The sequence below is a fragment of the Phodopus roborovskii genome, unplaced genomic scaffold (assembly GCF_943737965.1).
Source record: "Phodopus roborovskii unplaced genomic scaffold, PHOROB, whole genome shotgun sequence".
NCBI lineage: Eukaryota > Metazoa > Chordata > Mammalia > Rodentia > Cricetidae > Phodopus > Phodopus roborovskii.
The window spans coordinates 720,776-738,035 of record NW_026126541.1 but is presented as its reverse complement, the minus strand read 5'-3'; the positions used below and the strand labels follow the sequence as shown (position 1 = coordinate 738,035).

At 40.0% G+C, this 17,260-nt stretch overlaps 1 protein-coding gene across 1 annotated transcript in view; it reads right to left on the bottom strand.

Moving 5' to 3' along the window:
• Window positions 1-4,529: 4,529 nt before the first annotated feature.
• Window positions 4,530-17,260, bottom strand: part of Cacul1 (CDK2 associated cullin domain 1) — a 52,635-nt gene continuing 39,904 nt past the window's right edge. Inside the window, exons 7-9 of the mRNA XM_051200074.1 lie at window positions 13,939-14,077; window positions 8,778-8,821; window positions 4,530-8,466 (exon numbers count right to left, since the gene is read on the bottom strand). Of these exons, the coding sequence (XP_051056031.1) occupies window positions 8,426-8,466; window positions 8,778-8,821; window positions 13,939-14,077 (224 nt within the window). The 3' untranslated portion in view covers window positions 4,530-8,425. The remainder of the gene's footprint in view (window positions 8,467-8,777; window positions 8,822-13,938; window positions 14,078-17,260) is intronic.

Here is a 17,260-nt window from a genome sequence, read left to right as displayed (position 1 = left end):
ACCTCAACAAACCAGGCAGTTGGAACTGAATATTTCTTCTAGAAAGTATAGCTATTCTGCACCCAAAGGTATCAGTGATAGCTGCTTTCAAGCATTAGACAAGCCACTAAGTAGCCTCTAAAATCATGTCTTAAGATAAACTTACCTTAGAATCAAAGCATTAAGCTCTTTGCATAAAGTCCAAAAAGAGTTTCAGAAATCAAACATTTTTTTAAGGGCTCAGAATATAGTTCAGTGGTTCTTAGCACTACAATAAAAACAAAAACCTTTTCAAAAATAACTCCTTTAAAATTTAAAGGTTTGTTGTGATTTCTAGTATGATGTTTTTATTTATAAGTTTTAAGATGATTAAGTGTTATGACTAGTCTTGTGTCAACTTGACACAGCCTTGAAAGATAGGAACGTCGATTGAGAAAATCCCTCCTAAGATCAGACTGCAATGGAAGGGAAGGAGGGAGGAGGAACTGAGATTGGAATGTAAAAAATTAATTTAAAAACTGAACAACAAAGAAAAAAAAATCAGGCGGCTGCAAGTGACTCTGTAGTCACTCAGACCCTGTAGTAATTAGTGACTGATGGGAGAGGACCCAGACCATTTTGGGTATACCACTCCTGAGCTGGTGGTCCTTGGTTCTATATAGAGGCAGGCTGAGCAACCCATGAACGCAAACGAGTAAGCAGCACCCTCCATGGCCTCTGCATCATCTCCTGACTCTAGGTTGCTATCCTGCTTGAGTTCTGCTCTGATTTCCTTCAATAATGTACTAACTACTATTTGGAAGTACAAATCAAACAAATCCTTTCCTCCCCAACTGTTGTGTGATAAATACTTCTTCTGGGGAGATACAACACACACCTATATCTACTTAACCCAGACAGAGATCCCTGTAAGAGATTGGTATCTGCTCAAGACGTCCAAGACCAAGTTCTCAGCACAGAAGAGATGTATTTGCTCCAGAGGGACAGAGGGCAGGGAATAACAGTCAAAAGTAGGAGATAGAGGACACAGGAAGGGAGGGAGGGAATTAGGTAGAAGGGGCAGAGATATTTGTCCTGGAGAGGAACCAAGAACTGTGTCTAGATAGAGGGGTAGCAGTTAGGATGAGGTGTTTCATTTCAATTGGGCATGTTAATTAGGTGAGCCAACGTGGGGCTTTTGACTGATGGACTTCAATACTTTGATAGCTGGACCTTGGTAGTCAGCCTCAGGAGGAGGACGTGGCCAAAAAAAAAGTGAAGAGACCTTGGTGGCTAGCTTTAGCCTTGATGGCTAGCTTTAGGAATGTAACCTAGCATTCTTGGGCAAGACAAAGGTGTAAGACCCTCAGAATGAGGAGTCTTCCAGGTTCGGTCGATACCCCAAGAACTCAATGTCCAGTCCAGTTGCTGCAAAACGCAAGAGGCTTTAACGAACAGGAAACATTTGCGCAAACGGGCTCCTCCAGCACGCAGGCTAGAGAGAAGCCCCCTCCCCTGGGCCCAGGTGTTTTTAAAGGCAAACCCACAAGCTTAGGGAGGGGGTGAGACCCTCTGTCCATTGAGTATGTGACCCTTGGAGGCAGGATGGTCAGCTATTAGGGTCAGCAGACCTTAGGGCCTCAGGTGTGCTAATTAATCTTGTCTGGGCAAACCAGAGTTACAACTATCTCTTTGTTTCCTAAGGACCCTATTTACCACCTGTTGACTCACAGGAAAGGAGGGGCAGAAAGGAGGGGCAGTGTGAATTCTTATCTCAGGGCCTTGTGAGAGGAAGCTAGCAAATTCCAAGAACAGATATTGGTTTCCAGGTTAGCCCATCATTAACATTACTTTTTAGGTCTTTCAAAGGGAACAGAGAGAAGGGCAAGGCCTGCCAGAGCCATGTGCTAGTGTGCTAGTGTCAAGACCAGCGTACAGATGCCACCCAAGTCCAACTCTGTGAACCAGTGAGCTTTATTGGAGTTCCTTACAAAAGCAGAAGGACCCAGACAGCTGCATCACCAAGGCCCACTCCAGTATGGACAACAGCTCACAAAGGCAGGGAAACCTAGAGCATGCCACAGTCTAGAGCGGCCTTTCCAAGTGACTCTGGTCTAAACCTCTTCTAGGCAGCTGAGCTGGTTTTTACTTGTTCCAAGCAGCCTGGTCAGAATCTCTTTGCAACTCTAACCCCCCCACCCCCCCACCCCCCCACCCCCGGTTCTTTTTTGTAGCTCAGCTTGCTTGAGTCTTCATTGCAGATTAGCTTTTTCCTCTGAGCTTTTATTATTTACCCTGGCAAAGGGGTACCTAGGGAATCTGGTTTTAGGGACTTCCCTGAAGCTAGTTTTTGCCTTTTTGTTTAAAAAGCTTCCCTGCAGGATGGAATGTTTTAATCTTGGAGAAACTACTACAAGCACCTACTTGCTTTTGGTCATGATGCTTGAAAACAATAGAAACCCCAGGACCAATTTATAAAACAGTTTGTGTATGTGTCCAAATACATACAGCAGTTCCTGTGCACACATACAACAGTTCAAAGTCATCGGGGGATAACCCTGGGTGTGGCTCCTTGCCTTTCGTCCTGTATTTTTGAGATGTGGTCCCTGTTTACTACTAAAATGCCAGAGTAATCGGCCATCAAGCTTCCAGGGAGTTGTCTCCATCTCCCACCTTGCTATAGGAATGCTATAGCTTTCATAGATCCACAGAGTCAGACTTCGACCTTCACACATGCAGAGCAAACTCTAGGATGATCTCCCAGTACCAAATTATTTTTTAATAGGATGACTCTCACTTAAAACTTTTTTTGAAGGGGGGGAACATTTCTTTAACTCCAGCACTAGGGAGGCAGAGAGAGGTGGATTTCTGAGTTCAAGGCCAGCCTTCTCTATAGTTCGCTCCAGGACAGCCAGGAGGCAAAGAGAGAAACCCCATCTCAGTCAGTCCAAAAAAAAAAAAACAAACAAAAAAACAAAAACAAAGAACAAAACCCCCCAAAAGATCACTTTTTTAAAATAAACAATGTAATTTTAAAAGATAAAAATTTCACCCACAATAGTTTAAAATATTTCATCTCATTTTTGTCTTATGTGTACTAGTATATGACTACATGTTTGAATTTGGCGGATGTATGTTTGCAGAGGCCCTGGCTTTGGACACACACACATACAGACTCTCTCTCACACACACAACTCGTAACTGTAACTCTACCTTAGTGGTCCTCGACTTTCCTAATGCTTCGATCCTTTAATGCAGTTCCTCCTCAAGCTGTGGTGACCCCAACCATAATTTTTTCTATTGCTACTTCACAAATGCAATTTTGGTAGCTGTGAATTGTACAGTAATTATCTGATATGCAGGTTATTTGATATGCGACCCCAGTAAAAGGGTCTTTCAACGAACGCCTCCAGGAGTTGGGACCCACAATTGAGAACTGCCGCTCTACTTCTAGATTAGAGGTCTTCTGGTCTCTGCATTTGCTGTATGAACATGGCACATATAAACTCAGGCACACATATACACAAGTTTTTTTTGTTTTGTTTTGTTTTGTTTTTTAGTTGAAAATGTGTAAGTACACACACCGAACACTCCATGAAGCACAAAGGCAGATGGCAGCATTTATACAGCATTTGTATATGATTGTGTCCTTAAAAGAAATTTCTCCATCCCTAGAGGTGTAGAGTCATATTGTCTTTTCTGTGCTGTGCATTTAAAATTAATTTTTAGTCCATCTGGGCTTTCTTTGATGAATGGTATGACAGCATCGATTTAATTTTCTCCAGCAGTTTTCAATGAATAATTCCTCATGGCCCGAATAACTCTTAAAAGCTCGTGTTAATATATGCATCATTCCTATTTTTACCCATTACCCTGTCTATGTTTACACCATTGTAACTGTTTAAGTTTAATAGTAGTTTTGAAAAATGTGATGTATCTTTTTAGTACAGCAAGTTCCTATTTTCTTTCTTCTTTCAATGGGCATTTTTTCTATTTTCACATGAAGTTTTCAATTTAATTAAAAACAGGCTTTTGGTCTTTGTAACGGCTTTGTATAAATTCATATTAATCCAAAAGGAAATGACATGTTTACAACAGTCAAAATGTTCTTATTATCAAAAAATGCTTATGAGCTTCTGGGCTCCTCCACCAAGGAAATCATGCCCCATTATATATGCCCTATAGCACATGCACACAAACATCACATGTCTAAAGCACATGCACACATACTACACCTCCAGTACGTTCATACATATACACTAATCTACAGTACATTCATATATGCATACTACATACACTCACAGTACGTGTGCACACACACTATACCTACAGTTCACTCATACTTACACACTATACACTACACCTACAGTACATGCTTAAATACTATAATGCCTAAAACACTTGGAACAGTTTCGTAGTCACTGATCTAGAGGTTAAGGCTGACTGTGTTGTGTCTAAGTTGTGGCTACCATGTTACCAGTACCCTGTAAGTGGAACTGAACAGCTATATTAACACAGTGAACCAGGTTTCAGAGCTGGGACATCTAGGATGCACAAAACTTAAAAACAAGTTTAAGGACATTTATACAAGGTTTATTTTTCATTAACCACAATGTTTTAGTGAGAATATACACCTAATACAGAGGAGTGATTCAAAATCCACCAAATGTTTATAAGGAGAGAGCCCAGGCCAGCAGCTTTGTGCCCCAGCTCAGGAAGCGCTTTAGTCATGTTCTGTGAATGAATGAGTGGCAAAGGATAGTACCAGATTTGCCATGCCTCGTGATAAAGGGTAGGGAGACTAGACAGCAATGCTTCATTCACTCTGCTATGCTGGTGGGTGGCAAAGCTTTTTGCCTGCACGTGATCTCCAAATTTTGTATAAGCATTTGTTTGAGCCACAGTTTCTCAGGACTTGACATAAATTTCTCCACAACTGCACAGCTGTAACATTGACAAATAAGACTAAAAGAGCCAAGGATACTGTCAACCATCCAACCAAACACACCCAGGAGAACATCCAGTCTTACTGCAATTTAGTATAGTGACAGTATTTAAATGACACAGAACACCCAATACACGATATTTTTTCCAAACCACTGCACTCTCTACCCCAGAGCCATGCTGCTGAAATTCCCAGAGGTGTGATCCATCAGCACTCTCCTAACAACGAATCCAGATGAAGATAAGTGGCAGACACCGCCCCCCCATCCCCCATTCCTGCCACCAGCCCTGGTTCAAGTTAAGGTCTCAGCTAGTGCAGGAAGGAGGAGGCAGTGACTGTAGGTGAGCAGCAGGGGGACCAGGGAAGAGGCATTTCCTTTGGGAAAGATCAGGTACCTCCTTCCAAATGTTATGGGGTCAGAAACCAAGGCAAATTTCTACATGGTAGTTAAAGCTCAGGCGCCATTTCTCTATGAACCCTGGCGCCTCCCGGTAAAAATGAACGTTATTTTGCATGGTCATACTGAAAGCAGTAATCACAACAGAAAAGGTACTCTAGACTTGTGCCGGGTGTCAGTTAATGGTGTCACATTCCAATTTTAATGTCCCCTTAAGAGACCTACACTTGGATAAAAGCAAATATTCCAAGCCAAAAGCTCAAGGGATACACCACAAAAACAAACATCTAAACACTAACAGCTGGATAGCTAACGCAGGGTTTGTTTTGCTTTTTAGTTGTTTATTATGCCAAATTAGTATATTCTATGAACATATATTCAAAGAATAATGCTTAGTTTAATGTTGGCTGCTTAATAAACAATTGAATCTTAGCTCAAGGGCAATTCCTCTTGCATATTAACCATGGAAATAATTAACTGTTGTGAGAGAGAGGAAAACAAAACAAACAAACACAGCCTCAATAAGACAGCACAGTCTAGGTTATTTACAGGAAGAATCAGGAGGTCACTTAAACACTCTGTGCCCCTCTTCCCATTACCTGCATAAACAGTATCATTTGCAAGCTCACCATGGCCTGTGCTAGCAGGTATATGAAGCCTCTTGTGCTATAACCTTTGATGCTGTTTGGTCTATACAGAATACATTGAAGTGAGGAGTGTGCAAACTGTTCCTGAGGAATCATTCATGTGTGCAAATTTGCAACCTGACAGAAAGCAAACGGGTAGGGGATGGGGCGGGCCAGCAGCTACACTGGTCTGAGCACTGGAGACATATAAGCAGTGCCATGACCATGACCAAGGGCAGGCATTCCTCAGCACTCTCACCTACACACAAACCAACTTCATCCTAGCAAAAGGGAGAGTAAGTGAATTGTAACTGAGACCAGAAAAAAGACATTTCCACAACTTTCTTTAAAGGCCTACTTGTAGGCAAACCTACACACTTGCCACACTGGCTAGCCAATCTACACCATCTGGCCTTTGAGGATCTGACTTAGAAAGCAGTCTTCAGCAGGGGTAGAAAAACTGCACACTGCACTGGCAAGAACACAAGCATATATGAAAAGAAAATATTTTTCTACAAATACTAAGTGGGAGCGAGCAGATTTTATTTCCTCACAGTTGAGGACTAAGAATTCTGTCAAGACTTCAATGAATGAGTAAGCAAGGCCCAATTTCACCTTCAGTAAGTTTTACAAACTTCAGGGATCACACACATACTTTTCCCAGACTTTGACTTAGAGAATCCCACAGGCTTTCCTCTGCCTATTGTGTGCTAACATAGAATGAGTACGTCTATTTCTCCATTAACTTAATAATGCAAAAGCACCCACTTTAATGCCAATTTATGTACTATAACGCTTTTATAGGGAAAGTTCTGTTGGATAAAAAGAATGCTCTCCTTCAGGGGAGGGAGGGTAAAAATTAGACACTGGGCCACTTACCTATGTCTCAAGAAATGTTCCAACTTTACTACTGTCAAAAATATTAAAGGCATGTAGAAGAAACCAGTTCCAAATGGTATTTACAACCTTGTAACAAACATTCCAACGGAAAAGCAAACTTTGGGCTTCTTGATAAAATGAAAATTTCCCTTGACATTAGAGAAAAAAAAAAAAACAAAACTGTATGGGCCATAATTAGAGCCTGCCTGTCCTCACTCATGGTTCAATATAACCCAAGTAAAATGAAACCAATTAAAGACCCCACAAATTCTACCAGCTGCAGAGGCCATCACTCACAAATCTGGGACTGCTGTTAGGCAACCTTCTTGCCCCCCTGCCCCTTTCTTACTCTTCTGCCCACTGAGTTCGCAGTAGTAGCATGGGGGGCAGGATGGGGGGGGAGGGGCAATTCTCTATAGAGGGTCAGAGTCACTGCTGGCTAAAGCCTGGCAGCACACCTCACATTCAAGCAAAATTGAGAAGAAAAGTATTTTTCCCTCACCATGTCAATTCTTGTTTACCACTGAAAAACAGCTAGAGTAAGCGTCAGATGTTTGTGAAGATCTAAAGAGCACTGTTGGTGTAGTGAAACAGAAAATACAGATTTGTCGCAGCTGAAGGAAGCCTTCAGACACCAGTGCAACTATCCCCCGCTGTACTCAAATATCAACCATGACGTTTACAAGATGCATGGCACAGTTGATCTTTTGTAAATTCTAAATGCACCCATTAAAATGTGATGGGCCAAGAACTACTCACAATATTTGGCTTTAATAACTATTTCTCCCTAGAGGGATCCAGAGAGCAGCTCCCACTGCTGGACAATCTCTACAGTATCACAGTCCTGAACCAGGACTCCACCCAGACTACAGAGGCTGGTAAGATCAGGTGAGGCAATAGCAGAAAAAAAACCACTCAGTAAGAGTTGGTCCCCATGAGAACTGGGACAGGAGGGTGAATTCTGACCCTTGTCCTGCTACAAAGCCACACCAGAGGCCTTGGTGGACCCATTGGGGATATCAACTTCTCCGGGAAGCATTGTGAGTTTGATGACAAGGTCCCACAGTTGCAAAGTGCACAAAGCTCAAGGCACAGAGTTAAAAACGTGAACTGATTGGAAAAGTTGTAGTGAAAGCAGTTATTAGCATTTTTCCTCGTAAGACTAATGCTAAACATAGACCAATTCTGAATTTAAAACAGATTATTTGGGACATGGATGAAAATACTGTATTGTCACATCTGCTTGGTTCTAAAGCAAAGATATTTTGACATGAGACAAAGACACCATGTGCCAAGTCCACAAATGAACGATGAGTGTTTAAAAATTAAGATTCTTTCACTGTTGTATTTTTTTTTTTGGAGGAAGCTGATTTGCATGTTGGGCTTCACTTAGTAATGGCCACTCTCCAAGACACTCGCTCTGTAGATAAAACTCATTAAAAGATTGTCCTATTTCAAAATCACCCCCAATCTAGCAGCAATTGTTTTTGTAGTTCTTGTTTTTGAAAACTGAACGGCCTTTTGACAGAGCTCCTGAGTGGTGCAGGCCCAGCAGTGCCCAGAACAGTTTCTGCAGCTCCAGTGTGTCTTCTCTCCGGGAGAAAAGTCCTTCAACAGTCACTATCTATATCCCCTGGAACTTGCACAAGCGGACGGACTGTCTGAAAAACAAAGGTCAGAAGGAAAACCATGAGGGACAGCGAGCACTCTGTTCACAATAAACCACTTTTCTCCTGATCCCCATATCTCTGGTGTGTTTATTTTAAAACTCTGAAAAAAATAACAAAGTTCTGAGAGAACTGAAAAGGAGTCGGTATCATCAGGAACTGATCTTGGGGCATTATCCCAAAGAATCTCCATGCCGTGCCATGCCATCTAGACCACCACCTCTACCCACATGGTCTCCATACTCATCCTCAGAAGCTGGCCCACATCAAAAACCTATCAAAACAGGAAAAGCATCATCACTTACTATAAGCCAACTCATCCCCAGCTCTCTTCCGGGACTGGTCACCTCTAGGGAATAGAAGGAAGAAGTCAACAAAACTAGCTGGTTTCTTTACAAAAGCATTAGAAATAAATCCATGTACGTGACAGCAAATCCTTCAGATTCTAACCCAAAAGCCTAGCCTGTATAAACAGACATTAAACGTCAGCGGAGTTATTTACTACAAGTACTCTACCCTCAAAGGTACATGTAGTCTGTTAAATATAGAAAGTTATTAAATGAAGGATCATCTATAAGGACAGTTTATGCTAAGGACTAGGAACAAGCTAAAGTATGTCTTTGACGACAACCTCAGGTTCTACCAACATTATTCCCAATAATCTGCACGTACTAGCAAGACTTTAAATATCGAACAGAGGAATTAAAAATCTTCCCCTCAAGCCCCAAACTGAGACTCTCAAAGTCTTTGGAAGCCAGAAACTAAAGTGCTTGAAAAGCCTTGTGGGTGGAAGATGCAGTGCCCAGCCTAGCCTCAGAAGCCTAGAAGTAGTCAAGTTCTGCACTGCAGGTAAGAGTGGTTGTGAATAGGCTGCATGCCTCCCATGCATCACACTCTGGCTTTCTGGCTTCAGACACTAACCCAAACTGCAGTGCTTAACAAAGAGCAACAATGGCTCCAGTTACTCATCTCTCAGCCAAGGGTGCAATCATCCCTCCTTCCTCTGACCCTCTCCCACCCACTGCTGGTGCCCTTTGTTGGTGTGGCTTAACACTGTCCCAGGCCACCTTTTCTTCTCCCTATATATTCTTCCCTCCTTTCTAAGATGCAGACCGTACCAGTCTGGGGCTCAGAGATTTACAGGCAGTTCTGATTTCTGACTATCTGAGATCTGTAGGTTCAGCATTCTCATCAGTAAATGCACACTGAAAATTATCATACCCAGTACATAATGTCTATTCAGCGTTATCCCTAAATCATCTTCAGGCTTGTAATAGTCTAGAATCTAAAGAGCCAGAGTGAGCTTACATAAGGCATAAACAAGGTTAGTTCACACCTCTGATTAAAACTCTTCATAACTTTCATTCATTTCAGTTCAAAATCAATTCCAATTCATTTCCCAGCCAGTGTCATGGCTCTGAACTCTCTCTCCCACCTCATTCCCCAGCCCTTATCACCTCTGCTTATTGTATGTTGGTTAGCCTTTTCTGTTTGCCACTCCCTTCCCAAGGCAGTCACACAGCTGTCTCTTCCTCTTCACCTCAGCTCAGTCATCCCCTTGGAAGCCAACACCATGGCACTGATAACCCCCAACTCTACTACTTCATTCTCTAACTCTCTTCACAGTGTTTATCTTTAACTTGAAACTGTATTTTTACAAGTTTATCATTTGTTTGCCAATAGTAAACCGTAAGTGAGGACTTGACCTGCCTTGTTCACCTTGGTGCTTTCTAGCACATAAACACTGGAAATGTATCTCCTAAATTAACAAATTGGTTTAAAATGCTGACCTGAACACCCCACTTTTCAATTAACCAAACAATATCTGATTACTAAATCAATGCTAATTTTGAAATATTGTAAGATTTTGGATAAATTTCCAGATATTTCAAGTTTATTCTTTTTCTAATTGCTTCCAACCAGCTAAGCTAAGGATCCTTGATGATTGGCATAGTGGCCATAAGACATGACTGGGAGGTATATGATCTTTTACAGTGAGAATGTAGAAAAAAAAATTCCACTGTATTGTCCCAAGAATAGCCCTAAGTAGCCTAAAAAGATTTCCTACCAAGCCAGACAAGTGATTTATGTCGTTATAATGCTGATTAAAACTGAAGATACAAAACTTCATATCTGGAACCTCACTTCTAAACAAAGCATCCATTCCTACCTCCTTCACTGGTTAAACAGAAACAGAAGACATCCAAGGGGAGAAATTGCAATGGGAAAACAGAAGGAAGAAAGTAACTGATGTACATGCTAAAGACTACTGACTCGTGAAGCCTATCAGCTGTACACTGTGCTCTGCTATGAAGTAAAAGAAGCCCAAATTCAGGGGCCACCCTCTCAGCTAAAACACAAAACAATATCAGTACCTTTACAAGGGTCTACTGTACTCCAGAAACTGAGGTGTCCTCTTCTTTGATGAAGCATCTTCTTTGCCTTTACAAAATGTTTGGTGGGCTCTAGGCTGACCTGAGTGGTACACTCCAGCCCTGGGATCATGTTTTCTGTTTCTCAAAAGGCTATTTCTGACAGCAGACACCAATCCATTCCCCCCTTCAACAGATTAAATTACCCACAAGAGAAAGATCATAATGCTTTGAGCTTACAGGTGTCTATTTTAGTTTTGAAATAACAGTCTTCCCTGTACTTCCATGCATCTAAAGACCTACTACAGAGGGAATACATCTGAAGACATTTGCACATTATATAAAAAATTTCAAAAATTTTGATGCAAAATGAAGAGCTTGGAATACCAACAAAGAACCACAAACTTGGGTGAAGTAAAATTCACAAAGTACTGCTCATGCCCAAATAGAAGTGAAAGACTTATTTGATAACCTGTATATTTTTGAGTTGTTTGTTTCCTCCCCTTTCACATCAATGAATGTTATTTCTCTATACAACAATCCTAGCTAGAGAATGACTAAAGAGAACCTAAGAGTGACAGGGTATATTACATAAAAGGACCATGACACAAGCAAAGACAAACTTTCAGTTCAGCCTGGCAGTTCTTTCTAGTGGGTGGTTAAATAAGGGGGAGAAAAAGGGTCATAGGATATCAGCTTTGGCAGACTACTCTATCCAAAGTACCATTCAGAATCGTTTAGAAGACAGGGTTTAATCCTCATAGTAAATGTGTAATATGGTATTAACTATAAAAGTGGCTTGATTAAGTTTGTGCTATAAGACATTTCAATTTTACTACCTCTTAGAATATGAACTAATACTTAAAACTCAGCTAAAAGCTGTTTTAAAGAACCCCATTAAGAGTAATAAAAATTCTAATTTACACCAAAAGCCCAAGGCAGTTCCTTGATCCCCTCAGCCTTGGGAGCACAATACTGAAATAGTTCTTCCAAAGCAACAACAACAACAAAAAAAAAAAAAAAAAAAAAAAAAAGAGTTCTGCTATTTGTTTCATCTCAACCCAAGCTGACATGAGAGCCAATCACCTAGCAGCCCCACACCCTGTTCACCTGTTCTAGTCCCCAAGCTAGGACTAGGAGACAACTCTGGATGAACCGCAACAGCTCAGTGACAAACACAAGAGTAGGTTTTCAAAAGGCAATGTAATTTTTTAAAGGTGGGGGGAGTATCTAGGGGTTAAAGAGATGGTTCTGTGGTTAAAAGCATTTGGCTCTTGCTAAGGCCCTGGGTTCAGTTCCCAGCACCCACACTTGAGCAAAAGTCCAACCTGTTACTCCAACACTAAGGGGATCCCATGAATCTCATTAACAGTGAAATAAAAGTATCTAAGGCAAAATGTAATTATAATACAAACTACAGAAGTCACAAAAAAGCCTTACCATAAAACAAAAAAAAAACCCACTTTCTCATGATTAAAAGCAAAGCCAAAAAAAAAAAAAAAAAAATGAGGAATGTATCTTGAACTATGAGCCAACTTTTTGACTATATAAAGAACTCCTAGAAATCAAGAAAAAAATACTAAGAGAAATGACAAAGGACATAAAAGTTAACAGAAAAATGAATGCAAACATGTGCTCAGATTTGTAAGAGAAATGTAGCTTTAACTTATTCTGAGTAGTTCTACACTTTTCTAAAATATAATTATACTCATGTATACAATGTGTGTAGCCCAGAATGGCAGTGTCAATCACATTTTCAATTACATATACCCTTGACCCAGCTAAGCTACAGCACAGACTAAGGCATTATTTTACTTCTCCATCACAGCTGTCTATATTACCAAGTAACTAATAAGGCCTAGTTAAATAACTATACCATCTAATAGTCTAATTAAACACATAGTGTACTATATTGGGGGGGGGGGAGAATAAAACAAAACAAACAAAAAACCTTAACAATGATTACTTATTGGGTAGGAATAGACAAGTGGAAATAAAAATTACTGTTTATTTTTATATTATTGAAAAATGAATATAGGAAGGAAGGGTTCCTGAGGCTCCAGCTGAAGAGCTACTCATTTGACAGATGCTTTAATACTGGGATATGCAGGATTCATCAATGTCAAAGAGAAAAGCCATCTGCTTACATCCAATCAACACGGGTCTTCACTGACACCCCCGATATATGTATATACACTGTTAGGGAGGGAAGAAAACGGCCTGTGGAATTCTTGGTGCTTCCTTACAACTACCTTGCAACTATAGATGCCACCAAGACCACACTCCCAAGGCAAGAAAGTCCTATTTGTGGACTGACAAAACAAAATGTCCTTTCTTTCTTAACCAGTAACAGATAAGTAAGCAACCATGGTAAAGGCTTTTGTTTTGTTTTGCTTGTCTATTTTGGTTTGTATGTTTCTGAAATTCAGTTTGGCCTCAGAATTTTTTAGAGGAATATGCATTCCTGTCCCATCAGATAATCAGGTCAACAACACTCAATCTGATGCTTGGGTCTTCTTCCTCACAAGTTTCGTTAAAACGTTAGGTATTCAGATACCAGAATAAAAATTATAAAAATAAGTTACTAAGTGTGCTTTACTTCCTGACATAACCAAGAAAAATCACCAAACTTTTATGTTAATTCATTCCAATTAAAAAAAAAAAAGAAGAAGAAAAAACAAAATATAAAACAAACCCATACTTTCTACAATTTCTCTGGGGTATAACCATAACAAGGACTCGCAAACATTTTAGAAGAATAAACATATACACCAAAAGCAAGGGAAAGGAGTTTTCTGGACATTTGTAAGGAGATATTCTACTTTTAAAGAACATTTAGATTTAGACAAAACATGGCAATAATGTTTTTCATTGTGTTCAGGATCAACCTGAGAGCCTTCAAAGCTGGAAGGCCTTGTCCCATCTAACTGCACGTTCTTCAAAATGCACACAGAAATGCACAGCTCCTACCAGTTCAACAGCTGGGGCTGTCCAGACAAGGAACTCACAGCCCCAGCACTAGGCACTCTCTGTAGCCAAGCCAGAAGTCTAGGGAAGTGGGCTACTATTGTCACTAAAAGAAAGGCCAACTTGCCTGGTGAAACCATTCTGTATAAGTTCTCTCTGAAGTTTCTGATCTTGAGCGGCATATTCAGAAAGTTCAGATTCCACAGCTGGAGGCAGAATGTTTGGAATAAACTTAGAAAACAAAGTCGGAGCCATCTGAACCCATTCTGTGAGGGAAAACATATGATTCGTTAAGAAAATAACACTAATGAAAGAAACAAGTTTCTTATTTAAACAACAAAATATATATTGAAAAACTTGGTTCAGCCCTATTTTGGTGAACACATAAATTATGTATTTTCTTTCTAAAAAGTATAAAGAAAATGGACATTCTTTTTATACTGGTTCAAGAAAACTGAATGAAAATCTATAACTTTTGGATAAATCTTGTAAAAAAAAAAAACTATGCAGATGTAGGAAAACACTAATAATTATATCACTAAGCAATTGGAAGTGGAAGAGGATGTGGAGGGAAGCAGTTTGATGGCAAACAAGCTCTATGAGCCATTAACTCAAACAACACACCAGCCCAAGAGAGAGAAGACCGTGCTTCGGAGGAAATAGTACATATAAACCAAAGAGGAAACAACCCAAACAGGGGCAAGGAGGTGGAGAACTAGGTAGTGCTTTGGAATAAAAATTTTTTTGACCCCTTTTAAATTCAACTCCATAGGGGTGGGAGGGGGGAGGGTGCACAACAGTAAAGGTAAAGAGGATTATATGGTTATCAAGAGAAAAAACAAAACAAAATAAAATGAAAGGGCAAAGAGAGGTCGTAGGAATGTATTTCCACCAGACATAACAAAGGCGTGTATTAGAGTATTTGTACAAATTGGGTTCTGGGGTGAGTAAAAGACAGGAATGGGCCAGGTGGTGGTGGAACACACCTTTAATCCTAGCACTGGGGAGACAGAGGCAGGTGGCTCTCTGTGAATTTGAGGCCAGCCTGGTCTACAAAACAGGTTTCAAGACAGCTAGTAGTGTTACATAGAGAAATCCTGTCTCGAAACAAACAAATAAAAGACAGGAATGGATTATTCGAAGGAAAAAAATACACAGCATTAAGTAAGCTTGCTAATTTTAATTATCCAAGGAAAAACACACATGTGGACTACTCCTCCACTCAGGATGGAACTGCTACCTGGCCTCCTGAACAGATCTTCCCTGAGCACTATTCAGCCTTTGCCAAGTTTTTCAGGTTAGGACTTTCAAAATATCCCCTTTATAAACATTCTGGATGTTTATACTCAGAAAACATGAAAATGCCAATGCTCTGTAAAGCCAGTGAGCCCTCTTTAAAAACTTCAATCTGAAAGCCCACATTCTGTGTGATGGTAGTCAATGACAAGTAAAAAAGTAGGTAAACAAACAAAAACAATATCCAATTAAAGAAGAGCTAAAAAATTACAGGAACCATGCAAGAGCTGGGAGCAATGCAGGCCAGCGTACACCTGGCACGGTACCATGGCAAATGCTCTCCATGGTATGCCCCTCTGGCAATGTGGCTTTAAAGAGGCATTAGAATGTTATGGAGAATGACAAGCAAATCAGCCTGAGGCTCCAGAAGCCAAATCCTTCCACCAAGTGTTATAACTTCAAGTAGTCATTAAGATAAAGATAATGAAACAAAAGTGTACATACTTGAATAAGAGCAGCAAGAGTAAGATTGCTGCAGCCGCTTCTAAAGGGACCGTCTCTAAAGGGAGCGTCTAAAAACTCTGGTGGAAACTTAGCATCAATGCCAAGTCCTCCAAATTGCCAGTGGGTGAGGGCACAAATCTAAGGTTGAAAACCTATTAATGTGATTGAAATGTGGCACACAAAGACCAACATTATTAAGGACACCTGTGGCAGAAGCAGCTTCTGTATTTAAATGCAGCTTTTTGAAATACTCTAACCTCAATCTGTCAAGTGACTAGAATTTTACTAGACCAGGAACATAATGGGCACTGGCAAGACATGAAAATGCCAAAACATGTTTTAATAGCATCTCTGAAAACGCCTAGGGCAGCAAAAGGTTAGTCTGTGATAAAATTCACCTTTTGAAAAGGACAATTCTCAATACAGAATTCTCCTCACAAGGAATATAAATCCTATTACAAGAACTCACCCTGGAAAAACAGCATTTAGATAAACAAGCATCTAAAATTTTTCTACCCTAGTGATTAGCTTTATTCTGTAATTTTGCAACATGTGTAAAAGGCCATGGTCAATAAACCTGCCTACAAGAGACAGAATTTGTCATACTAGTATACAAAAAAAAAAAAAAAAAAAATGGACAGCTTAATAACACTAATGGAAAAATGAAATTTAAATATCAGGAAAACAATAGAAAATGTAATAAAATGCTTGTGTAACTTTACAAAATTATACAAATGATTTCTGTTAAAAGTTATAAAGAACAGGGCTCAAGACCAAAGCCAAAGTTAGATAATAAAAATGAACACTCTACAAGTCACTAATCATTTTATAGTAGCCTAAGAAAGAATAATTTGTCTGGTAATGATAGCAGATGCCTTTAATCCCAACACTCAGGAGGCAGAGAGGCAAGTGGATCTCTAAGTTCTAGGACAGCCAGGACTACAGGGAAACCCTGACTCCAAAGGTAATAGTAATTATTATTTACTGAATCTGCTTCCTTGAAACTTGTTACTTAATTTATGAAGCCAAATTCTGAAGTGTCTTAATTTAATTATCAGTTATCAATCGTTAAAATAATCACTAAATTCAAGGGATGAGTAACTATAGCTAATTGGTATGAGGTTAAAATTTTTTTAAGTTTTATTTATTTTATGTATATGAAGCTCTAGGCTTTATGACAGAAAAGGGCATCAGATCCCACTATAGATGATTGTGAGGCACTGAGTGGTTGCTAATTTAACTCAGGTGCTCCGGAAGAGCAGCCAGCGCTCTTAATTGCTGAGTCCTCTTTCCAGCCCCCAGGTTAAACTCTTCATTCACATTTTATTTCTTAGATTCTTCTTTTGTGTTTATTGATTATAGGATGGCAGTGTTTACCCTGCGATTTCTACAAGCTTCTTCTGTGGACAGGTTGTAAATGTCTACATGACTCAGTGTCAAGCTTGAGGCCCCACAAAGCCTCTTTGGAATGCTCTGGGTCTAATCATGCTTTTACTATGAAGTAGGCACACACTAAGGTCATTCACAGGCCTAGCTTGTGAATATAGGCATTATTTATGTGAACTAGAAGACATAATTTGAGTGTGTAGTCCTATGCATACTCAGTGTGAAATGAAGGAGAAACTCCCTAACAACAAAGACCAAACAGGAGATTCATTTTCTTGCTTTGTTTTGAACAGTCTAGCTATGCGGCTTTCAGGCTGGCTTTA